At 56.9% G+C, this 27514-nt stretch overlaps 7 protein-coding genes across 7 annotated transcripts; 4 read left to right on the forward strand and 3 right to left on the reverse strand.

Moving 5' to 3' along the window:
* Positions 1-930: 930 nt before the first annotated feature.
* On the forward strand, positions 931-2369 carry LTHEOB_4908 (mRNA binding post-transcriptional regulator; the record flags this gene model as incomplete). The annotated part of the gene is made up of 4 exons (XM_035513994.1): positions 931-1139; positions 1261-1365; positions 1416-2304; positions 2367-2369. 4 exons carry the CDS (start codon positions 931-933, stop codon positions 2367-2369), a joined length of 1206 nt encoding a protein of 401 aa, XP_035374350.1.
* A 1977-nt stretch (positions 2370-4346) lies between these two features.
* On the forward strand, positions 4347-7155 carry LTHEOB_4909 (Urease; the record flags this gene model as incomplete). The annotated part of the gene is made up of 6 exons (XM_035513995.1): positions 4347-4367; positions 4454-4540; positions 4588-4614; positions 4673-5047; positions 5102-5889; positions 5943-7155. 6 exons carry the CDS (start codon positions 4347-4349, stop codon positions 7153-7155), a joined length of 2511 nt encoding a protein of 836 aa, XP_035374351.1.
* An 810-nt stretch (positions 7156-7965) lies between these two features.
* LTHEOB_4910 (Nitrilase family protein) lies at positions 7966-8919 on the reverse strand (the record flags this gene model as incomplete). Its single annotated transcript, XM_035513997.1, has 1 exon — positions 7966-8919. The coding sequence occupies one exon, from the start codon at positions 8917-8919 to the stop codon at positions 7966-7968; it is 954 nt and encodes a 317-aa protein (XP_035374352.1).
* A 1450-nt stretch (positions 8920-10369) lies between these two features.
* Positions 10370-14191, reverse strand: LTHEOB_4911 (Notch2 protein; the record flags this gene model as incomplete). Its single annotated transcript, XM_035513998.1, has 1 exon — positions 10370-14191. The coding sequence occupies one exon, from the start codon at positions 14189-14191 to the stop codon at positions 10370-10372; it is 3822 nt and encodes a 1273-aa protein (XP_035374353.1).
* Positions 14192-16928: 2737 nt separating this feature from the next.
* Positions 16929-19784, forward strand: LTHEOB_4912 (Polyamine transport protein; the record flags this gene model as incomplete). Its single annotated transcript, XM_035513999.1, has 6 exons — positions 16929-17075; positions 17169-17178; positions 17666-17708; positions 17906-17976; positions 18443-18759; positions 18807-19784. The coding sequence occupies 6 exons, from the start codon at positions 16929-16931 to the stop codon at positions 19782-19784; spliced, it is 1566 nt and encodes a 521-aa protein (XP_035374354.1).
* A 581-nt stretch (positions 19785-20365) lies between these two features.
* LTHEOB_4913 (Fibronectin type III) lies at positions 20366-24138 on the reverse strand (the record flags this gene model as incomplete). Its single annotated transcript, XM_035514000.1, has 4 exons — positions 20366-21447; positions 22147-23721; positions 23774-23967; positions 24020-24138. The coding sequence occupies 4 exons, from the start codon at positions 24136-24138 to the stop codon at positions 20366-20368; spliced, it is 2970 nt and encodes a 989-aa protein (XP_035374355.1).
* A 686-nt stretch (positions 24139-24824) lies between these two features.
* Positions 24825-27275, forward strand: LTHEOB_4914 (Nuclear elongation and deformation protein; the record flags this gene model as incomplete). Its single annotated transcript, XM_035514001.1, has 3 exons — positions 24825-25263; positions 25313-26192; positions 26243-27275. The coding sequence occupies 3 exons, from the start codon at positions 24825-24827 to the stop codon at positions 27273-27275; spliced, it is 2352 nt and encodes a 783-aa protein (XP_035374356.1).
* Between the last annotated feature and the right edge of the window lie 239 nt (positions 27276-27514).

A 27514-nucleotide genomic window follows, 5' to 3' on the forward strand; every position in this document is an offset into this window, starting at 1 on the left:
CTCGTCTTCCCTTTGCGTTGCGGGTGTTGGGTCCTTTCGTCCTGTTTCCCTCTGCACGTCCCTCGCCTTTCTGCATTGCGGCTCTGCTTCACGTCGTCATTGGTAAGTCCACGTCAAGTTTTTCCATCGCCCGCCCGCGCCCCAGCCATCACCACCTGCCCGGCCGGCGCGCGCTGCGGGCACGCAGCTCCCCTCGTCGGCGCCGCCTGCCATCGTCAGCGCTGCCGCCGTGCTGCGTGGCTGCGCCCGCCTGAGGTGAAGCGCGGGACAGCGGTTCAGCTGTCCGCGGCGCATCGCCAACCCAGCGCGCGCCGCGGGCTCCTCGCGCCTACCACTCGCGGTGCTGCAGCGTCCTCGTGCCACGCCTGCACCTGCGCATGTGATTCCGCAAGTGCGACGTCGCTGACCAGCACCGCAGATTTCGTGGGTGACCTCTTCTGCTGCTTCACCAGCTTCAGGCAAACGACCGTTCATTCCCCGATTGCGCGTCATCATCTCCTGGGCTCCGCGTCCATTCAGTATTCCTAGGATTTCAAACCTTCCATCGGACTCTTCCACAGCGCAGTCTTGCCCCGCTTCCAGACTGCCTCGTCGGCTCACTCGGTCTTAACTGCGCGCGCGCGATCCTGGTCGTTCACACACGGTCCCTCCCACGCAAGCTACTCACAGCTCCGACGCCATAGCCAATTAGCAGCAGTGCTATCGCAGGTACGTTGCGCTCGTGTCCCAAGCTCACTTGCTGCCGCGGCCCGACTTTTTCATATGCCGTCAACCGTCAACCGTGCGATCAGAACGTCCGTGCTGACAAGTGCCGGTCCGACACAGACTTCTGCCGTCATCAACGCTTGGACACTCACCACCACAACTTCTTCCCACCACATTTCCGCTCTTCCGAATATTTAGTATCGAACCCCGCGATCTACGAACAAGATGAGCTTCCCTTACGACAACTCGTTCCAAGGCCAGCCGGGTGCCGAGGACGCCAATGCGCAGGGCGTCGCTGGCGCCCAACAACAACCGCCCATGGGGCAGCCGATTGAGAGCGCGGCCGGCCAGTTCCAAGGTGGCAACATGCCCGTTGGCGCCCCTTCTTCGGGCCCCGGCAGCCAGGGGCCCGGCGAATCCAAGACCACTCTCTGGTACGTTTGCGCGTCTGCCTGGAGGCCTCTCACCTCGGATGAAGTTTTTTCTTCGCCATGACGAATTGCGCCTCGGGCCAGACACATTTTTCAAAGACGTTACCATACTGATGTTTCCTAGGATGGGAGAGCTCGAGCCCTGGATCGACGAGAACTTTGTGCGCAGTGTCTGGTACGGCATGGGCGAGCAGGTCAACGTCAAGATGATCCGCGACAAGTTCTCTGGGTAAGTTCGAAATCTCTGCCCCAGAGCCAATCCACCGCTGACGTCGGTAGCAACAACGCCGGTTACTGCTTCGTCGACTTCCAGACTCCCGAGGCTGCCGCAAAGGCCCTTTCGCTCAACGGCCAGATGATCCCGAACTCGAACCGTCCTTTCAAGCTGAACTGGGCTTCTGGCGGCGGTCTTCAGGACCGCAGGGATGACCGTGGCCCCGAGTACTCGATCTTCGTCGGCGACCTTGGCCCCGAGGTTAACGAATACGTGCTGGTCTCGCTCTTCCAGGGCAAGTACCCGTCCTGCAAGTCTGCGAAGATCATGTCGGACCCCATTTCCGGCATGTCTCGCGGCTACGGCTTCGTCCGCTTCTCCGACGAGAGCGAGCAGCAGCGCGCCCTCAACGAGATGCAGGGCGTCTACTGCGGCAACCGTCCCATGCGCATTTCCACGGCCACCCCCAAGAACAAGAGCGGCGGCGGTCCTGGTGCTGGTCCCATGGGTGGAATGCACGGCCCCGGCCCCGTTGGCATGTACGGCATGGGTGCTCCTCCGCTCGGCTACTACGGCGCTCCTCAGCCCATGAACCAGTTCACGGACCCGAACAACACTACCGTCTTTGTCGGTGGCCTCTCGGGCTACGTCACCGAGGATGAGCTCCGTTCCTTCTTCCAGGGCTTTGGCGAAATCACCTACGTCAAGATCCCTCCGGGCAAGGGTTGCGGTTTCGTGCAGTTCGTGCAGCGCCACGCCGCCGAGATGGCCATCAACCAGATGCAGGGTTACCCGATTGGCAACTCGCGCGTCCGTCTCAGCTGGGGCCGCAGCCAGAACAACTCTGGGCCTGCGGGCACTCCGTACCGCCCTGCGCCTCCGCCACCCGTCTACCCGAACATGGGCATGGCACCTCCTCCCCCGAACGCGTACGGCGGGTTTCCTCCCATGAAGGTATGGCAGCACTAAAGTGCTGGCGCTTACCCCATTCTCAAGGCTTGCTGACCCTGCTACAGTAAGCAACATTCCTTACATTTCTGAGGGTTCAGCGGGAGTTCGCGTACGTCGTGCATTCAAAGGTCTTTAAGGTCTTTCACTGGTTGGCTCGGTCACGCTTTTTCACTTTATATGCATGCCACGTCACGACTCTCATCAAGTTCGGTCTCATTCACGGGTTTTCATGCCTTTCCCAATACCAAAAAGTTGCCTCTTTCTCTTCTTCACGACTGCGGTCTAGAGAAAATCCTGTACAACATGGCTTAGCCAAGGGTCTTCTGCTGCTACTCTAATCCCCTTCTCACGGAAACCACTATTTGCTTTGCTTTTTTCTTCTCCCCAACAGGAGGTTTTTCTCGGGTTGTAGCTAGTCATTTTCGATTCCCCTTTGCAGAAGAGCCAGCGCTCTCGTTTGGCGGGAAGGATGCTTTTTAGAGCATATGCGTTTCCTCTAAATTGCAAAACTGCGAGTTCATGACTTTCAAGCACGCTTACTCTTCGTTTGTGTATTACTGCGCGCGTTTATACCAATGTTTGCTTGGTTTACTCCTGCCGAATGCCACTGGTTGTGCATTTACTTGTTTGCAGTGCGATCACGCCCGAGTAGGGCCGCTGACAGCAGTCTTTTCGCCGAATGGTTGATTGGCCGTCCGTCCTCCTGCACCGACGTTCGCATTCCCTGTCGGTTGGGCTGCTAACACGGTGGTGCCTAGTATGTACATGGCTGCACCGCAGTTCGCGCCGATGACGAGCTTGCCCCGGCCAATCGTCTTCCCACCGCATACGCTCTCGAGCATGTCGTCGCCGCAGTCACCCATGACCGGATCCAGCCACGGAGAACTGGCTGAGAGCCTCAACAGAATGGCGATTGGGACCCAGATGGACCCGGGGATGCCGAAGGGGGCTGAAAAAAGGGATTCGGTGCAGCGATCGGAGAGCGGGAGGATGGCAAGTCCTGGAGTGATTGGTCAGGGCAGCAACATCGATCAGCGGCTGGCGTAAAAATGGGGCGGCGCAGGCGGAATTAAGAGCGGGGATCTTCCTGTCCGATATTGGATGCGGCGTCGCTTCTCGCTTTTGGGATGGCGCGTGGTGGAGCAGACAAAAAGCGATTTGTGGAATTGGGCCGGCCTCAAGAGACGCAAAATACACTGCTCGAGCATCCGGCTTCAAGTCCGGACTGCGAGGTGGAACACACATGTGTATAATGTAATGTGTAACATGCCTGTAGGAATGCCCGAGAAGAAAGCGCGAGGGGCTGGGGCAGACATCTCGACCCACTTGTTCAGGTCCACGTTTTCTCGACCTTGCCGGTTTTCTCTCTGCGATGGTTGCAGCTAAGCCGTTCCAATGCGCCTGAATACTTTTGTGCAGGGATGCGGAGTCACGACGCGCACATCTGCTCCCAAGCAGACGCGGCAGAGGGCGGCAAAAAAAATATATCCCTGCTGCAGCGCCTGCCAAACACCTGACACAGCACGTGTTGACGCGTGGGATGAAGCCTGCAGGTTGAGCGTCTTTTGCGCGCCCTAGCAGTTCGAGCATGGATGCGGAGGCTTTCTTCATCGGCCGGCGCGGTTAGCCACAATCCTGCGGCGGGCCAAGACGCTGCTAGGCGCTGACGCATTCTAGACCGTTGCTAGCGGTGCGATGCGGCCATGTTGACGTACATGGAGAATGGATTGCGAGGACGAGTCTCAGCAACCCAGCGCTCATCATGGTTCGGCGGGCGTTCCCCGCGGCGTGGCGCTTTGCTCGGCCGTAAGCAGAATATGCTTCGGAGTTTACGTGTTATCGCTGGCGGCGGCGGGCGTTATCAGCGACGGCGCACCGTCCAATGGCGGCGTGTCAACGGCCGCGGCTGGCCGTGCGGAGGAAGGGACGATTGAGTAGTGCTGCTCTCAAGAGTTCAGTCTTTTCTCCACGATTCCTCAAGCTCGAGGCAGCTTTCGGCCCTTTCGATCAGTGCCATACCGTGCCGTCGCAGCGGTGCCGTCACTATGCAGCTCGCACCCAAGGAGGTCTGACCCCCCGGCAGCTTTCACGTAACGCCAATGCCTCCCGTGCCCCGCATTCGTGCCTGCTAACGCTCCAACGCGCTCCCTAGGTCGACAAGCTCATCATTTCGCAGCTTGGCCTGCTCGCACAGCGTCGTCTGGCCCGGGGTGTCAAGCTGAACCACGCCGAAGCCACTGTGCGTGCCATTGGACCGTCATTCCGCGCCAAGCTGACTCGCTGCAGGCACTCATAGCGAACAACCTTCAGGAAGTACTCGACCACGCATCCCTAGCCCGTCCGCTCCGAGCGCTGACCGCACTACATACAGCTTGTCCGCGATGGTAGACATACGGTTGCTGACCTCATGGCCATTGGCAAGACCATGCTGGGTCGCCGCCACGTCCTCCCGTCTGTCGTAAGCTCCCTCAGCGAGCTCCAGATTGAGGGCACCTTCCCCACTGGCACATATCTCGTTACCGTCCACCACCCGATCAGTACCGAGGATGGCGATCTTGAGAAGGCCCTTTACGGCAGCTTCCTGCCCATTCCTGCCCAGGATGCATTCCCCTCGTGGGATCCGAGCCTGTACGAGCCGAAGAAGCAGCCCGGCGCCGTCATACCCGTGAAGGGTAGAATTGTCCTGAACGAGGGAAGGCAGAGGATCAGGCTGAAGGTCACGAGCAAGGGCGATAGACCTATCCAGGTAGGATGCTTTCGCATGCTGCTTACCTAGCGCCTGTGGTTAACGGGGGCTTAGGTCGGTTCGCACTACCACTTTATCGAGACGAACCCTTTCTTAGAGTTCGACCGTATCAGGGCCCACGGGTTCCGCCTCGACATTCCCGCCGGGACATCTGTAAGGTTTGAGCCCGGCGACACCAAAACGGTCACGCTTGTCCAGATCGATGGCCACCAGGTCATCAAGGGCGGCAACAACTTGGCTTCTGGCTATATCAAGGACTTCTCTATCGCTGAAGGTCTGGAGGAGCGTCTTAAGGCTGGTGGCTTTCTGCATGTACCGGAGCCTGCGGGCGATGCCGCTCACATTGACATTGCTTCGATGGAGCGGCACGCCTACGCAACCATGTTTGGCCCAACCACCGGCGACCTTGTCCGCTTGGGTGCTACCGACCTTTGGATCCAAGTCGAGAAGGACTTTACGCATTACGGCGACGAATGTTCCTTTGGAGGTGGTAAATCGCTGCGTGAGGGAATGGGCCAGGCGGGCGGTCGTGGGGACAGCGAATCTCTGGACACTGTCATCACCAATGCTTTGATCGTAGATTGGTCAGGTATCTACAAGGCTGATATCGGTATCAAGAATGGCCACATCGTAGGTATTGGCAAGGCCGGTAACCCGGATGTCATGAAAGGAGTCCATCCCAATCTGGTCATTGGTTCTTGCACGGATGTTATTGCAGGCGAAGGGAAGATCATAACTGCTGGAGGCTTCGATACGCACATTCATTTTATCTGCCCGCAACAAGCATACGAAGCCGTTGCTTCTGGAATTACAAGTATGCTTGGTGGAGGAACTGGCCCCAGGTGTGCTTCTTGTTTAATACCTCCCCTGTGGTTTCATACTAACAAGGTGACAGCACGGGAACGAATGCTACAACTTGTACGCCCGGCAAGACCCATATTCGCCAGATGCTCCAAGCTTGCGATGGCCTACCGGTCAATTACGGCATTACTGGTAAGGGTAACGATGCTGAATTGCTGCCGCTACGGGAGCAATGCGAAGCTGGTGTAGTCGGTCTGAAGCTTCACGAGGATTGGGGAAGCACTCCTGCAGCCATTGATGCCTGTTTGACCGTGTGTGACGAGTATGATGTTCAAACACTGATCCACACGGACACCCTGAACGAGTCCGGTTTCGTTGAGCAAACCGTTAAGGCGTTCAAGGGGCGTGCCATTCACACCTATCACACCGAAGGTGCCGGTGGTGGCCACGCCCCGGATATCATTTCCGTGGTCGAGCTCAACAACGTTCTGCCCAGCAGTACCAACCCCACCCGGCCTTACACGCGCAATACGCTGGACGAGCATCTGGACATGTTGATGGTCTGCCACCACCTTTCGCGCAACATCCCCGAGGACGTCGCTTTCGCCGAGTCCCGCATCCGTGCCGAAACCATCGCAGCAGAGGACGTCCTACATGACCTCGGCGCCATCAGCATGATGTCGTCGGACTCTCAAGCCATGGGCCGGTGCGGCGAGGTGATAACGCGCACCTGGCACACGGCGCACAAGAACAAGGTGCAGCGCGGGCAGCTGCCCGAGGACCAGGGCACGCGCGCCGACAACTTCCGGGTCAAGCGGTACGTGTCCAAGTACACGATCAACCCGGCCATCGCGCAAGGCATGGGCCACCTGATCGGCAGCGTCGAGGTGGGCAAGCTGGCCGACCTGGTCGTGTGGGAGCCGGCCTACTTCGGCGTCAAGCCCAAGACGGTCATCAAGAGCGGCATGATCTCGTACGCGCAGATGGGCGACCCCAACGCCTCCATCCCCACCATCGAGCCCATCTACATGCGGCCCATGTTCGCGCCCTTGGTGCCCAGCACCAGCGTCACCTTTGTGAGCCAGGCCTCGATCGACAACGGCACCGTCGCCGGATACGGCCTGAAGAAGCGCGTCGAGGCCGTAAAGGGGTGCAGGACGGTGGGGAAGAAGGATATGAAGTTCAACGACGTGATGCCCAAGATGAAGGTCGACCCGGAGAGGTACACGGTCGAGGCGGATGGGCAGCTTTGCACGGCGGAGCCGGCGGAGGTGTTGCCGTTGGCGCAGGCGTATTTTGTGTATTGATGACGGGGGAGAAGAAGGGGTGAAAAACTGTGGATGAAAAAACGAATTTGAACATAGGGAGGAATATTGAGCGGCGCAACCCGGGGTGTTATTAGCTACTTAAGGCAATTCTTTCGTGCGTTTATGCTTCTTCAGGAAATTTGGCCCCGTTTTCTCCCCCTGAGAATAAAGTGCTTGTTTCATGACGTTTTGGTATCAGTTGGATTGCACGGGCTTGGCTGGGGCGTATCAGCAATTTGCGGTCGAAGCAAAGCTTGCATTAGTGCATGCGAGAAGTTAAGAAAGCAGATAGCTATCCTGCGCTAGATGCGGGATGCGTGGTTTGGAGAACCTGACTGCAGCTGCCTGGTGCATAGGTGCCTCGACTTTTGCTTCAATTGCTTGGCCACGGCCACAGCTGTTTTCATCTCGTAGGAGTGGCTGTAGATGTTCAATTGATCCCGTATCAGAAAAGGGTCAGCAGTGAAAACTGGGGGAGACATACTTAGTTAGGGGCACGTAACGAGAATTCGTCCTATCAGTGTTGTTCGACCTTTCTTCTAAGAAGAGAAGATAGTTTAAACAGATAAGATTGAATGAAGTGTTCCGCTCTACTGCCACCAATTCATTCACTTTGATGGAGACCAAGGCGAAAATACGTCTGTGGACAATAAATAGTCCTTACACAGGCTGGCTAGCTCATTCCGAGATTTTTCGGGATCAAACCGCCTTGACTTTACATTTCCCTCTTGCTATGTTCAAAATCCCGCTCGTTCTTGTTCCACTCTTCTCTCTTCCCTCTCTTGATTTTTCTTCTTCTGCCTTTCCTTTTTACTCCTCAAACCTGATCTTCCCCTGACTGACATCCGGATACACATCGAACCTCCTCTGTCCATAGATGGGGATGCCCTTCCTAACCTCCTCGATCCTCTCGCCATTCAGCTCAGCATACACAATCTCCTCATCGGTGCCGGCCTCGGCCAGCTTCTCAGCGTTAGGGTCGACGATCATGCTGTGGCCCCAAGCATTGTAATCAGCGTCCATGTCGCGCGCGGGGCTGCACAGGCCGACGTAGACCTGGTTGTCCATGGCGCGGGCGCGGGCCTGCAGCTCCCAGTGGAGGGCGCCGGTGGTGAGGTTGAAGGCGCCCGGGTAGAGCAGGAGGAAGGCGTCCTTGCGGGCGGCGATGGTGGCGAGCTCGGGAAACCGCACGTCGTAGCAGATGGCGACGGCGATGCGGCCGTACTCGGGCAGGTCGACCAGCGTCACCTTGTTGCCCGGCGACAGCGCGTCCGACTCGCGGAACGTGATCTTGCCCGGGATCGAGATGTCGAACAGGTGCACCTTGCGGTGCGTCGAGAGGAGCTGGCCCGAGGGCGAGAAGATGAGGGATGTGTTGTAGAGCGTTTCGTCCGAGTCTTTTCCTTCGGTTGTTGCAGCAGCAGAAGAAGAAGAAGAAGCGGCCTTCTTCACACGCTCTGGGATCGAGCCGCCCACGATGTATGCGCCCGCTTCCTTCGCCAGCGCGCTCAGCGCGTGGTAGCTCGGCGACTCGTCCTCGGTCGGCGGCGTGCCCGTGCCCGTCCGCAGCGTCTCGGCGTACTGCGAGAAGTACTTGACGCCGTACGGGCTGTTGAAGCACTCGGGGAGCACCACGATCTTGGCTCCGTTCTTCGCCGCCTCCAGCACCTTGCTGCGCGCCCGCGCCAGGTTGTCGGCTTTGCTGGCGCCCGTGGCGAGCTGCACGAGAGCGAGCTTAACGGGTTGCTTGAGGAGTTTGGACATGTTGTTTCGTGTGTGGTGCTGCGGAAGCTCGCGAGTGGTAGTGCGGGGTAGTTTTCTTCGAAGAGACAGCGCGCGCTCGTGTCTGGTGGGTTTCGGATAGGTCTAGGCGATTCGTATGGGTCTTAGGGATCGTTTCGAAGAGAGGCGGGTGGGAAGGAGGTGCCCAATGGCGGGGAAAAGGCGTGGTGGATGAGAAAGGTGGGATGGTGTGTTGATGCAATGACATGGGTGCCGGACTTAAGCTTCCGCTGTCGGAGAGGTCCCCTGCGTTGCGCCCTGCGACATGACGCGATATGTGGCCTGCGCTTCCGTGATGCTAATCAACTACTATCTCATACGTCAGTCGACCTTGATTCACCAGCGGCTGTATTTACTATTCAATACGAACTAAACAACACCGCTCCCTGAAATCACTGTATGGTGCACATTCACATTTTCAAGATCCTGTTTTTATAGCTACCTGAAGAGAGCAGAATAAGACCAGCCCAAACAAAGCCCCCAAAGTTCGATCTGGACGAACTCTCAGTCAAGAGAGCATTGCCGTTGTTGAAGAGCTAAAGGGAAATGTCGCCAGCCCAACTTTCCATTCTGACCAGGAAACCACCCGTCTCGACTCGTTATCCCATTCCATCGAAATTTCCCTTTCCAGAAACGCTTATTTCCTCAGCAGCGAACGAGCACCAGTGGTATGCCTGTTCCATAGGTATGGGTCACCGAGGATCCGATACCGGAAGACCAAAGGGTGACCGCTAGCTGCACAAGAAAGAAAAGAAAAAGAAATGTAGCAACTGAGCAACCTGTACCGTGTTGCCATCCCGTCCGAAGCCTTGCCCCTTCTCCCGCCCATTAAAACCGTTTTGATGAAAGGAAATGCAAATCCTTGTCCGTTTTATGATCGCAAGAAACCAGTCCGTGCTATGCAATGCAACGCAGAGAATGAGAGGGGAATGGACCGCAAGTGTGCATTAGGCGGAGCCTTCGTCATCCGGGACGTTGGCGCTCCAAAGGGAAAGTGCAGGATGCCGTTAGCATCAATAAGGGAAATGCAAAGAAAAGGGTTGAGGATATCTCTGGACTCGCTGAAAGAGATCAAATGCCGAGAAAGGTCGGGTGCTTCTAGCGGCAGAGAAAGTGTGACCGGCTATCAGACGAGTGTGTTTCAATCGACAAGTGCTGCTCATCAAAACACCGACTCGCAGTGAGCTGGCTTTCAACCTCTCTGGCCAATAAGACAAAACGCTCCAGAGATGCAGTTGGCGGAATTTTTTTTTTTGTATGGCCGTTCAAACGTGACATCGTAAACAATGTGCCGGCGGCACAATCATCAATCTCCTCTTCAATTCTGAAATCCAACCCCAAGAAGAGTGTTTACGGGCCGATTATCTCCAATGTTCGTAGCTTCGCTGCCAATATTGCGTATGCAAGCGTGGCCATGGCGATCTAGCTACCATTAAATGACGTGGACGAGCCACAGGGTCATGACCAGGATCAGTAGGACGATTTCCGAGATGAAGGCGACGAGGGCGCACTTCTTCTGAAATTGGCCGACGTGGCTTATCTCACGACCGCTCATCTGGAACATCAAGCCGTCAAGCGCTCCAAAGAACATCAGGATGGCAGTCGGAGGGAACCAGGCGCAGACGGCGAATATCACCCACGACAGGCGCTTCTTCTTCTTGACTATTTCAGTCATGTTGGATGATTGCGGCCTCGAAAGCTGCAGTAAATGCGGTGAATGGCGGTAGAGAGGCTCACCTGTCACGGTAGAGCTTGGGCGAACAACTGTGGCAGGTTCAGAGCGGTCGCTACCGAACGTTTCGCTATTTTGACATCGGAGCGTCAATGGGAAAGGAGAAGTCATGCCTCGGACTGATGCTCTTGGCATGGCTATGCCATTAGCACGTGGGGTGCTTGTCCTGGAAGAATCCACCGACGCGGCCTTCATCTTCCGGTAGCGTTCTGCGCGGCTTGAGGAAGCAGCACGAAGGCTATCAATCTCTTTGCCGTAAGAACTGATTACCGGTATCCTGCTGGATGAGCTGCTAACAATGCTTCCTCTGGCGAGAGGGGATGACTTGTATGGCGTTGGAGTCTGGAACGGGTTGTGATGGCCTGAACTGACAATCCGACCTCCGGTCGGGCTGTAGAAATCGGTGTTGGGGGACCTGCCTAGAAGACTCTGCCGTGCGGGAGTGGATAGGCTTGGCGGTGAGCTTGCGAAGATCTCCTGGTAAGCTTTCGTGTTGCTGGGCGGACTGGATGAGGACCCGGCAGTACTACTGCCCGCGAACCGCATACCAGTACCCATCGGGGTACCAGTCAGATTGGCTTCGGGGCCCACAAGTGCGAACTTGTCGAACGAATTGACACGACTGCTCCTATTCATAGGAGAGGTCGAGGGGTCCGGCCCTTGAGACTTGGCTCTATGAGCCAAAGGCGACATTTCGTACTCCTCGACAATTTCATCGCTCGGTCCGAAGGCAACAAGGTCCTTGATTTGGTCTGCAGAGAGTTCGAAAGGACGTTGGCTCGCTGAGTTCGAGGCGCTCAAGGTAGAATGCCGGACATCTCTCCCGAGGCGGCTGTGTCGAAGGAAGGATAGCTGGCTGTCACGTGGGAAACGGGGCATGTCTTTGATCTCCGTTGGTGAAGTCACGTCAGGGCTGACACTATCTCCCTCAGCGATTTTGTTGCGACGCCACGGGTTTGTACTGGTCCTTTGTAGAGGGCTAACGTCTTGCGTAGGAAGTTCTGGCTCAACTGAGTTATGGCGAGTGCGATCTCCGGCAGTTGTGGTCTGGGCAAGAGTCTCCCAATCGCCATCAGTGCAGTCTGTAGCTAGGGTTGCTGGTGATTCGTTGCGTTGAGCTGCAGGACCAGGGGACGCTGAGCGCATCCACATTGGAGGAATATCGCTACCAGTGCTGTTGCGTTCGGCATTGCTGACCATTGCTTGCCTGCGGAGACCGGGCTCAGGACACACAGGCGCAACATTTTCCTTCCCTGGCATCTGAACGGCGATGCCGCCGACACTCATATCAAACTGTTTGCTCGCATCAGTGTCAGAGCTGAGCAAGCTATTCTGACTCTGTTCCCGATATTCCTCGAGCTCCGGAGTTCCCCTCTGGCTATCGCACCTTTCCATGAACTCTTGCAGAGGCGACTGAGGAGGCAACTTGTCACCTTCGGAGAAGCGGCTAGCCTCGGTGATCACAGACATCCGGTTCGTCGCATCAATGTTGCCCGAAAGGCCCAGGAGCTTCCGGGTATCGCCGTAAGAAGAGGCGCGGTTAGAGAAGTCCTCTGATGTGGGCGCATACACTCGACGGGCCTCTCCAAGCTCTCCAGAAGCAAGAGGAGGCAGAGAGTTTGGTGGGTTTCCTGGCAAAGCGCGCATGACAGCCAGAGCCCTCGGAAACATGCCATCCTGAGGGGTCACAGGGCTTGTCACAGGGCTCTCGGGATTGCCACTGTTACGAAAATCATCAAGCTCGAAGTCGAACTTGCTGAATCCCGAAATACGATTATCGCGGGGACTTGTGGGAATCATGCTGCGAAGGCTTGGACCTTTGACAGTCGTAGTGTCGTCATCTTCATCGTCAGTGATGAGGTCGTCGGTCGATATGGCGGCGTCATAAGGCGCTCCACCTCCATACTGATCGTAAATGTTTCCCAGAGTATTGTCAATGGTTTTCGACAGCGTTTGAGCACCGCGACCGTTCACGGAGGGGTTTCTAGTCAGGTTCATATATGAGTGATGAGGAGTGTCTTCAAACTCGTAGGAGATCTCGCCGCTGTAGTCGGTAATCTGGTTCTGGACACCGAATGGAACGCTTCGCCGATTGTTGAGTGGTCCAAAATACAGCGAGTTCGAGTCAAATTCCGTATCAGGGTACACGGAAAGTTGGTCATATTGAGGCGCGTTAGCCTCCGAGAGGGTCTCCCACGTGTCACCAGAAGGGCGGGTGGCATCAGCTCTGGCGTCTCCAGGGACGATCGTCGCAGAAGAGCTAAAAGCATTGGTCGCGGGCGCGCCGTAAGTGTTCGAGGTTGAGTCGTAAGGTATGCCCTTGAGCTCTTCATCGACTTCCACCGGTCTGCTCTCCTTCCTTTTGAAGACGGTACGCGCGCGCTCTATAATTGAAGCACGACGATCAGGCTTAGTGTTTAGATGAGCAGGAACGACCGAAGACAAGATGGCCTCAGCATGATCGCGAGGAGGGTTGCGCGGGGGCGTCGGAGATTGGAACTTGGATTTTGCAATCGACTCGTGAGCGGATCTCAGGTCGTCGAACAAGGGCCGCTGCGGTTGCTTCGCAGCTCCCTCGTCCTGGGTGGACGAGGGTGACATGTCGGCTGGCAACAGTTGGTCCAGCGACGTCCTATTAAAGTAGTCATTGGGCTCGTCGACATCTGCGGGAGTTTCCAGGTTTGAAAGGTAGAGGGAGTTGTGGGGATTAACAACATCAAAAGACGTGCCTCTGAAATGAAGAACAGCTGGCGTAGCTGGTGGGGTGTCAAGCAGCGAGGGTGTGTGGGCTGGATTCGACTCTGGTGGCCAAACGTTCAACGGCGGGGTGACTTGGCCGGCGAGCTGCGTTTGCGGCGGCTCGGGAAAAGGGAACTTCGAAAGCGTGAAGGTAGAAGTGCTGGCAAGACCTGCAGTCGAAAGCAGATTGAGGCTGGACGGCTCGGTTGGGATGGGCGAAGCGGCGAGCGGTTGTCGGATCTCGATGTCTTTCGGTCGCGGCAGTCGCTTCCGCGACCCCAGGCCAAAGTCGCGCGGAAGTGCTGGCGCGTTGGACGCGCCGACAGGTGGAAGATCTGCAGAAGACGCGTTGAGGCGGGCGATGTCGCGTAGACCAAGCGACGGTCGCTGCTGCAGAGCTGGAAGCGAACGGAAAGAGGACACGTGCAGGCCAGCGAATGACGAGTCGGGCTCGTGGCGGTACGGCTCCGAGTGGGAGGTTGACGGAGGAGACGGAGGGAGCCGCGGAGGGTTGGTGCGCTGAAGTTGAAGAAGAGGCTCGCGCTCGCTGCCGTTCAAGCGGGTGGCGGCGGCCTTCCTTTTGAGCCGTCTGCCCTCGGGTGGCTCAGGAGTTCTCGGCGAGGTTTGCTGTTTGCGATAGTCGTGCAGCGAGAGGGAGTGGATGGGAGTGTAGGAGCGGGTAGAGGATGTGGAGTGCAGAGAGTGCTGTGACAGTTGTGGAGAGTGGTGGGGCGTGACGGGAGTCGCGACGCGTTGGTGGAGCGTCGCCGAAAAGGTCGACATTTTTGGCAGTCGCTGCGCCTCCACGTGCGCAGACCCTTTCTGAAATATCTTGAAAGCCCGCTATGGGATAGAGCGAGAAGTCCCTGCTGGAGTCCACCAGTCACCGGCACCAAGGCATTACTGTTCTCGTCGGCGGCGACGGTACAGTCTTAGAGAGACATCAGATACCTGCCGACATGGAGCGGGTTGTCAGCGCTACACTTGCCTCCGTTTCCCAGATATCACTCACGGCTGCCAAGAACGACACTGAATGTTCTTCGACCCGATGTTTCCGAAGCTCTTCAACAGACGTCAAGCAAACGAGGGTCTAAACAGAGGAGCGAGAGCGCGCCAAAGCGAAGGAAGAACAAGACCAGCTTGTTCGACGGAATTCGGAGCGATGGACTCGGCGCCGGGGATATCGAAGGAGCGCGGGGAGATTACGATTACAGAGTGCGGGTACGCACAGCGAGAGGGTAGCACATTGGAGAGGCAACGAGGCATTCAAGTGAAAGTACAGATGGGGAAGCAGCAACCCGGTGAGGGCGAAAAGGAGGAGAGCTGAATGATGAGGTACATGGCTCATAAGAAGAGAAATCAGACTAGCTGGCAGTCTTCGGTGATTCCAGAAAAACAATCCTTGCCCGTCACCACGGTAGGGAGCAGTCCCCCGATCTCGACGGTGGATGGTGGACGGTGATGGCGAGAGGGGCCGTGCGCATGCGGCCACTGCAGGGGTGCGCATTTGCGCGCGCCCAATCAGCCTCGCCAGCGAGGTCCAGAGGTGCCGTGGCCATTACATTCGCTCACCAGCCGCACCGTATCGCCGGAGCGCTGCCTGCCAATGAAGGCTGCGGGCTGTGTTTCGCGGCAGCTAATGCGCGTCACCCAGGCCGACCGTGTCGCGACTCTCGCCAATCCGCGCGCGCAGGTGCCTTGCCTCAACCACGCCAGATGATGGCTGTGCGTGCCCATCCGGCCCCGCCGAGAGGGTCAGCTGCTGGAAACTCGCCCCGGCTGAGACATGTTGACGACGGGATCCGCTGTGACCCAGCCTCGTGTGGATCGTCCTGGGATGATGATCAGTGTTGAGGTGCTGTTGTGCTGTGGAGGCGAGACAGGCGATCGCTCGGAGCCACCGGCCCAAGCGAGCGAGCTGACCAACACACGTCGATCCTCAAACGCTCACATTTGCGCCTCTCAACCTTGCACGTTTCAAACGCTGATCCATGGCGACTCCCCCACGGGCTGCTGCGTGTCTTCCAGGGCGCCGCGTCAGACCTGAAGGCACACCATTTATCCACAGCAGAGGCGTCGCTTGAGTGGTATTATTTGAGCCTGATGCATCAGGAACCACGCCCTGCGACGAGCCTTGCCTGCCGAGCTCTACGAAATATGCGCCGAACAAGAAATATATCGGAAGGCGCAGTGGTAAGACTTGAATTGCCGTTTATCTCAACTGCGTATTGCCTTTCGCACGAAGTAAGAGCTCCAGACTCTGGTTTCCTCGCACAGTAGTTGCAACCATGGCAGCACCGCTACGCGGGAGCTCACATGGGCTGCCTTCCTGCGTCCGGTCTGCCTCAACCGCGTCTTTCATCTCCCAAATCCTCACATCGCCCTCCTCTTTTCCATCTCCTATCTTGTCGAAGCCTGGCCTTTGGGTACGCGGAAGGCACACTATCCTTTCGCATCTCCTCTACGGCCTGCGCTACCCGAATTAAGCAGCAGTCATTCAATAGCATTCTTGTCCTGCCCTCTCACAATCATTCTGCCCTAGCCCGACAGACAGCCACCAGCTTGATGGACGACTAGTTCCCACCCACCTTTGGTAGTTCACCCGCGGAAAGTATCATCGACATCAAGTGCCATGGTCACGGCATACAGCACCGGTCCTGAAGATGTCCTTCACGGCGGCGACAATGTTCGGCGGCGCAGCACATATTTCAGACGTCGGGTGCTCCGCAGCGGGCCAATGTCTGGCAGTGATCAAAAGGAAGACGTTGGTTCCGCAACAAGTGCGCCAGTCGAACCTTCGTCGCGCTCTATCATTCGACGGCCATCCTCATTGAAAGCCTCAAGAAGGAGACTTCCTTGGCTTGATGGAAAGGTTTCATCTGACAAACAGGGGCACCGGAAGCATCGGCACGTTCCAGGCGAATTTGTCTCTGATGACGATGATACATCTTGGTCTACCATAAGCAGCAATGTCCAGCCCTCGCCAACACGACCTGAGTCGCCAAAGCCACCCCTAAATACTCACATGCCGAACAATGCAAGTTTAGCGTATACCCCGTCAATGTACAGTACAGGTGCGGTCAGCGGAGTGAGCGTTGGCCCTCCTGTGGAGAGTCCGAGAACGTATCGATCGTACGAAGCTCTGGTTTCCTCGCCTGAGAAGCCGAAAGTGGCATTTTCGGAGACTGACAACATCTCGTACAATACAAGAAGGACGGATACTTCTTTTGAAGACTCAGCGACATCTACACCCAGATTACAGCCTCCGTTAACACTGAAGCGTGTCTCTCCGGTCCCAATCAGCAATCCGCGAGAATCGACTGAAGAGTCAGAGAAACCGTTACAGCCAACACCTGCCAAGACTAGGCTTCAAAAGGCAATTGGTGGTATGGAGAGCCCTGTGCAGCATGCAATTGATGTGGCAAAATATGCCCCAGATCACCATCAGTCTGACAGTGTTTCTGAAGTATTGGAAAGTGTTTCGAGGTCTCTGGAGAGAACACCTTCCCCGTCGTCACGAATGGACCCTCTGCTAGTGTCCGACTCATTGGACACCTCTTCCGACGACACACCTACCGAAGCCGAGGCATCATTGAGCCCAAAGACCAACCATTCTTCTCACAACGCGGCGCTTCCCATACAATCATCGGCAGAAAACGCGAATCCGGTCAGTCCTACTCACGCCCGCAAAGACGCGATGACCCGGCCTCGAAGTCTCCAATCATCCAGTACAACTTCAATAGTTCTAACTCCAAAGCAGTTCTACGAACGTAAGTCGGCTGACTCAATTGTTACGGACTGGGCCTATGCCAAGGGACAAACACCACCAACACGCGCTCAAACTCCGTCCCCATCATCAAGTTCTACTTCAACCAGCTCACCAGCCGATGTCGAGCGACAAGGAAGTTCGCATTGGAGAGCGTGGCATAACAACACGAAACGACCGGTGTACCGAAATGATTCCCAATACGTCGATGGCCACGTGCGCTCGATCAATTCGCCACCTACGAAGGACGAAGTTCATGATCATATCAAGCGCCATGGAGTTCCACCAACACCGCCAAGGAGCAGCTCTTTGAGGCATCGAAACGCCAATCCACCCGCGCATAAACATTTTCAACGCTTCCGGTCTTCCGATAATCCCAGTGAGACCCGAAGTCGACGGAAAGAGCGATCAAATGAAAAGTCGGAGCGCTATGGTGGTCCTAGACGCCGCAAGCTTCCACAGCCACAACCATGGAATGACCTGAATCCAAGATCTTCCGAAGGCTTTGGAATGGGCCACCCAGCTCGGACCCATGTGAGTTTTCGTGGTGCCGAAGGACTGGATATATTCAAGCGTCAGCGGCGCGAACCGATTGCGAGAAATTGGGGCACTGCCAAGAAACGAATCACAGCTACTATTGCATGCATTAACACTGCATTGGTGGGATATTTGATTGGCGTCTACGTGCGTACCCGTAAGGGTCTCGCGTCACGCTTGCTGATTCAGGATAGGCCGGCGAGGTGCCTCGAATCCAATATGCCATCGCAGATCAGGGACACATCGTCATTTTGGGGAATGTGTTGTGAGTAACGCCAGGCTGTAACACGGCTACACATACTCACGAAACAGTCTGTACCTGGGTCTAGCCATCTCAACGTTCTTCTCGTGGCCCCTTCCGCTCCTTCACGGTCGCAAACCCTATGTTCTGGGATCTCTCGCTATTCTTTTACCTCTCCAATTCCCTCAAGCATTGGTAGTCGGTACTCCGCGCGATCCAAACAAGGCACTTTACCGAGTGGGACTTCTTCTCCCCCGAGCATTTTCAGGCCTCGTTCTTGGCTTCGCCAATGTCAATTTCATAGCCACGCTCCTCGACCTATTTGGTGCATCTCTTCAAGCCGCAAATCCCCATGAAGAGCTGGTCTTTGTAAATGACGCTCGGCGACATGGCGGGGGAATGGGACTTTGGCTGGGCATTTGGGCCTGGTCCTTTCTGGCCAGCATAGCCGTCGGGTTTATGGTTGGTGCGGTACTGATCAACAGTATAGATCCATCCTGGGGCTTCTACATTGATGTCATCATGATTGCATGCGTACTCCTTTTGAACGTAGTCGCACCAGAGACGCGACGAGCACGCTTCCGACGTTCGGCAATTGACCTGATCGACCCGAATTCTGAGTATGTATACCAGCGTATTGTCCGCGGCGAGATCAAACTGCACGTCTCTCCAGAGGGGCCGGACTGGTGGGGTCAAGAGGTCGCTGCAGGTATCTGGCTGAGCATACGGATGTACTTCCAATTGGGATTCAGCATCCTGGCGATGTACATTGCCTGGATTTACGCCCAGTTCGTCCTCATAATCGTGGTAAGTCAGACCCTGACCCAAGACAGCCTGCTGCTAAACAGTACCAGCTCCTTGGCGCCCTCCTCTCTCGCGACTACCGCTGGCATCCACAATATGTCGGCGCAGGCGTCACCTCTCTTGCCATCGGCGCCCTCCTCGCCATCCCACTGACGAAAGCCGGCCTCTTCAGCCGTGAACGCACCCACGGGCCCCGCACCGACAGCATGACCTTCCAGCGACAAATAACATGGACCTCACACATGACCCGACGCATCATCTTCACCACCGTCCTCCCCCTCGCCGGCCTCGCCTACACCCTGTCCTCCTCAGGCCCGTCCAAAGCGCACTACATGCTCCCCATCACCTTCGCCGCGCTCATCGGCTTCCTCTCCGTGCTGGCCTGGGCCGAGACGCACGGCCTGGTCATGGAAGCCTTCGACACGTGCGACCTGCAGCCGGGCACCAACACGCGGCACCGCCTGCAGAGCATGGCCGACGTCGACCGCCGCCGCCGCACGGCCTACTCGTCGTTCCCGCGCGTCAGCGCCGCCTTCTTCGTCGCCCACGCCCTCGCCTTCGTCCTCGCCGCCGCCGCCACCGCCGTCGGCGGCGTGCTGACCCGCCACCTCGGCGCCCAGACCAGCACCGGCGTCGTCGCCGCCGTCCTCGCCGCCCTCACGCTCGCCCTCACCGTCGTGCTGTGGCGCTTCAGGGGCGTGCAGGTCATCCCTGACGAGGTTTTCAGCGACTTCAACAAGCCTCGCCGCCCCGTGGTGCCGCATGACAGGATCGGCGGCGGCGGTAGCGAAGAGGAGAGCTGGCGGGCGGCTATGATGAGCGGCGGTGGTGGTGGTGGTGGAGCGGGTGGCCGCAATGATGCGGACGCGGAGAAGTTTGCTGGCGGTGGAAGACCGGCCGACTGGAAGCCCGTCATCATAGGCAATCCGTCCGGCCGTGTGCGCAGGGCCAATATATTGGAGCTGGGGAGGTGGAGTCGGTGGAGCGAGATCAGGCGGTTGAATGGGCTTTTGCCGGAGTGGGATTAATGATGAGAGATCGAACGAGTGAACGGTGTCTGGGAAAGCGATTGAAAGGGAAGGGAAGAATGATTGCCAAATTGAATCTCCTAACTCTGACAGTCCATTAATAGCAGTTCTTTGAGATTTACCGGGAAGGAGCCTCGGTGCGGTGAAAGAAGAATCGAAACATGCCGTGAGCAGAGGTAGATGAAGCAACCAGCTTGGACGACGCTCTCTGTACGCACCTCGCCAACACCCTCCAACTTCTCGCCCCCACTAGTTGTTTTTCTGGTTGCACATCACTTTTGCAAATATAAAGGGTGCAGGACTGTAACAGTTGATTGCTCGCTGGCTTGTTATGCTTGCAAACCATGCTCAGTCGCTTACTCGCAGGAGAATAAGCAATACTCAGAAAGCCAAACCCCAAAGAAAATCATGAACCTACGCCGATGCCTTACCCACCCAGTTTACCCCGATTCTCAGCCCCCGAACCCCTGCAACTCGCTTTTTGTAAAAAGTATATATGTACCAACTCCTGTCTCCCACCATTTACCCATCCGCTCTCCCCTCCAGAATCAACGTGAATGGAAAACACCTTTGCTAACACATCAAGCACCGCTCACGCCCAACCCCTCAGCACTCTCGTATTTCTCGTCCTCCTCGTTGGCGCCGCGCTCACTCGCGATGCTCTCGTTGATGCTCGGCGCCTTCTCGCTACTCTTCTTCTTCCTCCGCAAACTGCTCCAGCTGAGCCCGCTGCTCCGATCCGCCTTCTTCTCTTCCTTGGTCCTCTCGCGTTCGCCATTGCCGCCGATATACGGGCTGCTCGCCGCGCTATTCGTAAAGCTTGACGCAAAGCCTGACGCAAAGCCAGGCGTTGGCGGCTCAGTACCGATAGTGCTCTCGTCGTCATGGTCGTCATTGTTGTGGTCCTTGTCCACGCGGGGCGAGCGAGAGAAGAAGCTACTCGCCGGGGAGCTCTTGTCCTTGCTGCCGCCGCCAATGCTGCCGAAGCCGGGGAGCTGGAACTTGGACGAGCTGCCCTTGCGTGAGAGCTTGCTCATCCACGATTCCTTGCCCGCCGACGTCCCCGTCAGGCTCTCTGCCGTGTTGCGCGACTCGGACCGGTCGAGTGAGGCGCGCGGGCTCCACGACGCTGAGAGCGAGAGCGACGCTGTCTCCGCATTCGAGGTGACGGTGCTGGCGCGACCATCGCGCGACTTACGCATCGACGTCGGTGAGACATCGAGATTCGCCAGACCATCGACGGGGGACTCGGGCGCCTCGAACGAGGGCACAGTAGACGAGACGGACGTGGCAAAATCCGTGGTCGCGGTGGCCGATGGGAAGGGCTCCTCAGCGGTAGAACCGTCAAAACTGTCAGACTTTGATTTCGATTTGTCCTTGGACCTGCCAGGCTTCTCGTTCTCCGCCTTGCCTTTGTCTGCAGAACGGCTCCATAGGCCCTTGAATACAGGTGCAGCAGGGTTCAGCTTTCCGCTCGGAGGGGTTGCTGGCGTCGGTTGCGGTTGCGATGGAGGGCGGGTCCCAATGGGAGCTTGAGGTGGCGATCGCGTCACCGGCGCGAACTCAAAATTGTCCTCTACAACATCTTCATAGCCCAGACCATTCGATGCGTTACCGTATTGGACAGAGGGACGGCGAGATGGATGACGTGAGAATCCGCTGACTGCATTGTAACCGAGTTCCACGGTGGTGTTCAGCGGACTCGACCGTTGTGTGGATGGTTCGGCTGGTCCCCACCCGAAGCGCTGAGAACTCTCTGTCGATGGTCGGGGGAGCTGATTTATATCTGCAAAAGATCTCATCGAACCGGGCCGCGGAGAAGGTGGTCGCTCCATGCCAAAAGCTGGAGGCCATGAAGGCTCCTCATCTTTACCAGGAAACAGCTTGAATCCCCGTTTCCTGGTCTGCACATGACTTGGGCTACCTGAACTCGGGCCTGTGGAGCTTCGGAAAGGCTTTGACATGGAGTCAATCCAGCTGCTACCGCCAGAATGGCTGCCACGACGCCTCTGCGTTCCGATAGGATCAAGTTCTGCCTGGTCCGGGCGGGGCATCGAGTGGCTTTGGCTAGGTTTCAAAGACCCTAATGCCGGACCTTCATCCGACAATGTCTTGCCCCTTTGCCGGCTAAAAAGCTGACCAAATCTGCTTTGTAGCATGGAACCCCCGATATTCCGAGCGGATCCAGAAAGCGACTTCACTGACAGGGCGTCGGCATCCTTTCCAGAATCATGGGCCGGGTATCCAATTGGGAGTTGATTTGAGCTGCCTCGCGGGCTCGCGAAAAGGCTAGGAGATCGACTTTGGGCAGATGCTGGGGAGCTCGGGCTCCTGTTCGCTGTTTCTCGGGCTTGAGGAGCACCGAGGCCTGGGATGGCAAGAGCATCTGGAGCTCCTCCGAATGAACCTGAAGAATTCCTATCCTCATCAAAGTCCGGCTTGAAGTCTGATTCTCCTTCGTCTGCAGATCGATCAGTTTCATTAGAGAAGAGATCAGATGGAAGAAGAGCGCCAGCATTCGGACTCATAGGCGCGCCGCCAGTGAGCATCTCGATTTCAGCAGGCGAAAAGCTAGTTTCACGGTTTGATATCGGGACTGCGCCATTGGCGAAGTTGAAGAACGGCGAAGAAGTTGTGACTGTAGGCGAGATGCTGGAAATGCTGTTGTTGTTGTACGGCGCGGTAGTGACAGGGAAACCAGGAGCGGCAGGAAAACTCTCTTGTCCAACGCTGCCAGCATGTTGCCTACGTCTCTGACTCGCCCTTCGGGACGGAGCAACATCCAGGACTGGAGGCGGCCTAAAGACCTGAGGTTGATTCGCAGCTCTGCTGGAGAGGATCTGCAGCTGGTTTTGTGCCTCGTTGTACGCTCGGTCTGCAGCCTGAAGAGCGGCCCATGCAGTCTGGTAGCGTTGCTGCAACCCTCTGATACGATCGCTCCATTGCCGTTCTTCCTCAGCCCACTGAGCTCTAAGCTCTGCATCGATGTCGCCCTCTCCGCCCTCGAATTTCTTGCGTTCTTCCTCCAGAATTCGGTTCTGAATGCCAGTTTCCCGGACAGATTCCTCGAGAGTTTTGATCAGTTGCAGTTCCTCGGAGTACTTGTCTCGGAGCTCTTGGGCTCTCTGTTCGGAACTCTTCTGGTACTCGATTTGTTGCTCTCCGATGCGCTCAATCTCCTTGGCCATGTCATCCATTTCAGCTCTGAAACGCTGGACATCATCCTGCATTTTCTTCCTCTCATTCAACTTCTTTTCAAGAGACTTTTCCTCCGCGGTCTTCTTGGCCTGAGCGCGCTGGTTTTCTTTTTCCAGATTGACGACCTCTTTCTTCAGCTCGGAGCTAGCGGCAGTCTTGCGGGCAAGTTCGTCCTTGAGCTCGTTGTGTCTTGTGTTGAAAACCTCCTTCTGGTCCCTGAAGCCCTTTTCCTCCTCTTCAATTGCCTTGCGAGTGACCGAAATGTCCGAGCGCAGCTTGTCCCCCTCCGCCTGCAGCAGTGCTTCGGTTTCGCCAGGCTTGGCATCGTCGGCCGAGTCATCAGCTTGCTGGTACGCGCTCGAGTTCGCTGGGGAATTCCTTCGACCGGTCGTGGCCCTTCTTGGATGCGACGTGCTGTTGCTGTGCGAGCGAACCATATCCGAAGGCGTGGGGAGCGGTGAAGATGGCTCGAGGAATCCTTTACAGGGGGTGACCTTGGGCTCCACCCACCACTTCTCGTCGTGCTCGTGCTCCTCATCGTTGGCAATTTCCACGGCGCGGTTGTAGGCAGCGAAGTCGAAGAAATCGTCGGAGGAGGGCGGCTTCGTGCGGAAGCGAAGCGGCTCGCTCTGGGTGTGGAAATTATGGTGGTTGATGGCGATCACACGGAGCGTATAGGCGGTGGCAGGCTTCAGGTTGGCGATGTTCACGGAGGTATCTTTAGGCCCGACTTCTTCAACTGCTTTGACGGTCAGCACCTTTTGACAGCCGGCGGGCAAGAGGTAGCGTACCGAAAACGCCATTGATCTTGATTTGGTAGGCCTGGATGCCGCTGCGGGGCTCGGCGGGCTCCCAGTGGAAAACGGCGCCGTCGGCCTTGATGCCTGCAAGTGAGACCCGGGGCGCTGCGGGGACGTCGAGACCGAGCAATTTGATGAGGTCGTCCTCCTTAATGACCATGACCAGCCACGCGCGGTATACAAGCCTAAGCGGCGTCAGTCGAATTGCGATATCTGGGAAGCACGCGACAAGCGCACCATAGCAGCGCCGCGCAAGTGGCCAAGGCCGTGAGCGACGGTGCGGAGGCGAGAGCGTCCAGCGGCTCCATGCCGGCGGCGCGCACGGGAAGGTGGGCGATGAGCTCTGGCGAAGGCATCTGACCGGCCTCCTCGGATGTGGCGCCTGGAACAGGCAAGCGGGTGGTGTATGAGGGAGAGCGCGGAGGTGGTGTTGCTGCAGCCTCTTTGCGCTAGGCGTCCCTCTCCGGCCGGCGCTTTCGCGGCTGCCGAGCGTGCAGGGCCTGCAGACAGAACGGCGCCACTCCTACCATACCTGGATCCCCCACAAGGCTCAGAGCACCCGCTGGTACATCGCCCGTCTCCTCGCCTACCGCTGCGCGCCCGCCTTGCGCCCGTAGTAATAGCAGCTTCTTGCGCAACATTCCCACGTCGCGTGCCCGCGCCGCAAGGGCTATCGGCCACTGGCGGCGTCCGCGCGCTCTGCCGCGGCTGTCCCTAAAGAAGCTCGTGACGCGCTCGGCACCACCAGATCGCATCCTGAGACTATGTCAGTCTCCTTCACCTCCTAAGCTTGAGCCCGCGCTCCTGTCCTCTCCACTCCACTGCCCCTCACGCCTCCCGCTCCTCAGCCTCAGACCACCGCTTGCTCCGCCCTGCAGCCCGTTCTGTTCCTATTTGCTGCCGCGCTCGGCGCTGGCCTGTCGCTGGCCCAACAAGCGCCGCTGTTGAGCGACACGCGCCGCCGCGATCACTACATAAAACCCACGGACCCCTAGCACCCGACTCCTGCCCCTTCCCTTGGAGCGCGCCGAGGTTATCCATCATGCAGTACGTCCGCGGCCTGTCCAGCTCTGTGTCCAAGACCTGGAATTCCATCAATCCTGCGACTCTCAGCGGCGCGATCGACGTCATCGTTGTTGAGCACGAAGATGGCTCGCTGGCGTGCTCTCCCTTCCACGTCCGCTTCGGCAAGTTTTCGCTCCTGCGTCCCTACGAAAAGAAGGTCGAGTTCTGCGTAAATGGCACGAAGCAGCCGTATTCCATGAAGCTGGGCGAGGGCGGGGAGGCCTTTTTCGTCTTTGAAACCACAGACAGCATTCCCGAGTCCATGCAGACCTCGCCCCTGGTGTCGCCTGCGCAAAGCCCGGAGTCCAAGGCAGAATCGGCTTCTGCAGACCAGCTTTCAGAGCCACCGCCTCTAAGTCTAGCCACGGACGGGCAGAATGACGTCCTGGGCAGAGTCAGGGCAAAGAGCGATCTCGGTGAGCCGCCACGACTTCTCCATTGCTATATTCGGCTAACACGATCAAGGCGACAATCCTACCTCGCCACTAGCCGAGCATGCGTCTGCCGAATTTCCCATCCTAAATATGGGGCCGCCTGCGGCGCTGGACCGCGGCGTCAGCGACGAGATTCTTCCCTCCACTAGAGCCGCTCTCTCCAAGGCCTTCACTGACACCGTTCCGACCATAACCACTTCAGACGAGCCAGAGCCGGGTCAGCTTTCGCACCGATCCACAAGTCCGCCGCCAGTGTCTCGTCACGATGCTGTGGCGCGCGCAATGACTTTGTCGAAAAAGCTCTGGACTTCGAACGTTCCCTCACAGGTGACGGAAGAAGGTGATTTGATGCTGGACATGACAGGCTACAAGAGCAACGAGGAGGACGCTCTGCGGGCGGAAATTGTGGCGCGTAAGATCTTGTCGGAGGAACTTGAGGGAAACTACGACATTGGCGCATTGATTGGTGCCGATGAGAAGGGAAACCTCTGGATCTACAGCAGCGAAGAGGCCAAGGAGGCTGCGGCACGCAAGCTCGCCATTCAAGGATTACAGCCTCAAGCCATGAGGTCGTCGGATGCCATTAGTGATCCTGGCTATCACAGCGACGACTCCCCCAGCGATGCCGAGACGGAGGTCGGAACGCAACCACAGCACATGCGGCGGGATTCTGACAGTGGCGTTGGCCTTCTCACGCCGCCTAAGAGTCCCCATAATGTGTCTGCGGAGGGCACCAAGAGCTACGCCAAGACTCTAAGGCTCACTGACGAGCAGCTGAAGTCCCTCGACCTGAAGCCCGGCGAGAACTCGATGTCCTTTACGGTGAACCGAGCAACTTGCCAGGCTTTCATCTATTATTGGCGGCATGATGTCCCCATCGTCATTTCGGACATTGATGGGACTATCACAAAGTATGTGTTTGTGAAACATTCGGTGACGTCAGAAGCTGACAACTGCGTAGGTCAGATGCATTGGGTCATGTGTTGAACATGATCGGTCGCGATTGGACCCATCTCGGAGTCGCAAAGCTCTATACCGACATTGCTACGAACGGATACAATCTGCTGTATCTGACTTCGCGCTCCGTCGGGCAGGCGGATACTACCCGAGCGTACCTAAATGGTGTCGTCCAAGAAGGTTACAAACTACCTCGGGGACCTGTTATCATGAGCCCTGATCGAACAATGGCTGCGCTTCGCCGCGAAATCTACCTTCGGAAGCCGGAGGTCTTCAAGATGGCATGCCTGCGCGACATCATGAATCTTTTCACCAAGCCCCCGGGCCAAACCCCTTTCTATGCCGGTTTCGGCAACCGGTTCACGGACGCCCTCAGCTACCGCTCCGTCAATATCCCGTCAACCCGCATCTTCACGATCAACTCGAACGCCGAAGTGTCGCTTGATTTGTTGTCTCTTAACAAGTACAAGACCGGTTACCAGAGTATGCGCGAGATTGTTGATCATTACTTTCCTCCTGTTGGCCTGCTGGTGCAGAACGGAGGCGAGGAATTTACGGATTTCAACTACTGGCGTGAAAGGCCACTCGATCTGGATGAGTTTTCAGCTAGCGAAAGTAGTGACAGCTCAAGCAGCGAAGACGAAGACGAAGACCGGAGGAGCTTGCACAGTGAGGATGAGGCGGAGATCGAAGGAGAGCTCGGCGACAGCTACTTATCGCGGGATTCCATTGACGAGACAGGCCAGATGGAAGATTCTATGATGGAAGACTCCATGATGGCTAGCTCCATCGCCGAGAGTGCCGAGGGTGATGGTGTGGAAGACGAGGAGGAAGAGTATGAAGATGAAGAGGAGGAGTACGAAGCGGAGGATGAAATCGGTGAAGAGGAGGCGCTGGAACTGGACAGGCAACTCGATGCGCTTGACCTCGACTCGGATTCACCTCCGTCCCCGACTATAACGAAGGCTCAACCCTTCGTGCCTGGCTCGCCTGCGCGTTCGGAAAAGACCTTAGAGCCCAGCTCTCCCAAGATGTAGATGACCGTACGTACGGCGTTTTCTTTTCAGTCATCGCTTGACTTTGGACATTGGTAGGTGCATAAGATATGGCGCAGACAGCGTGGGTGTCTTTGGATTTCTTTATGGGCAATACTGGGCATTGCGAGGGCGCTTGTCATTCTGGAGTTGTTCGATCATTGTAATTACTCCGCTTCTGTTTCTAGCTTCACTGTGCATATTTGTCTATTTTTGAGCAACTCTGTGCCTATTCACTGGTT

Source organism: Lasiodiplodia theobromae, assembly GCF_012971845.1.
Source record: "Lasiodiplodia theobromae strain AM2As chromosome Unknown scaffold_13, whole genome shotgun sequence".
In the NCBI taxonomy this organism is placed as follows: domain Eukaryota; kingdom Fungi; phylum Ascomycota; class Dothideomycetes; order Botryosphaeriales; family Botryosphaeriaceae; genus Lasiodiplodia; species Lasiodiplodia theobromae.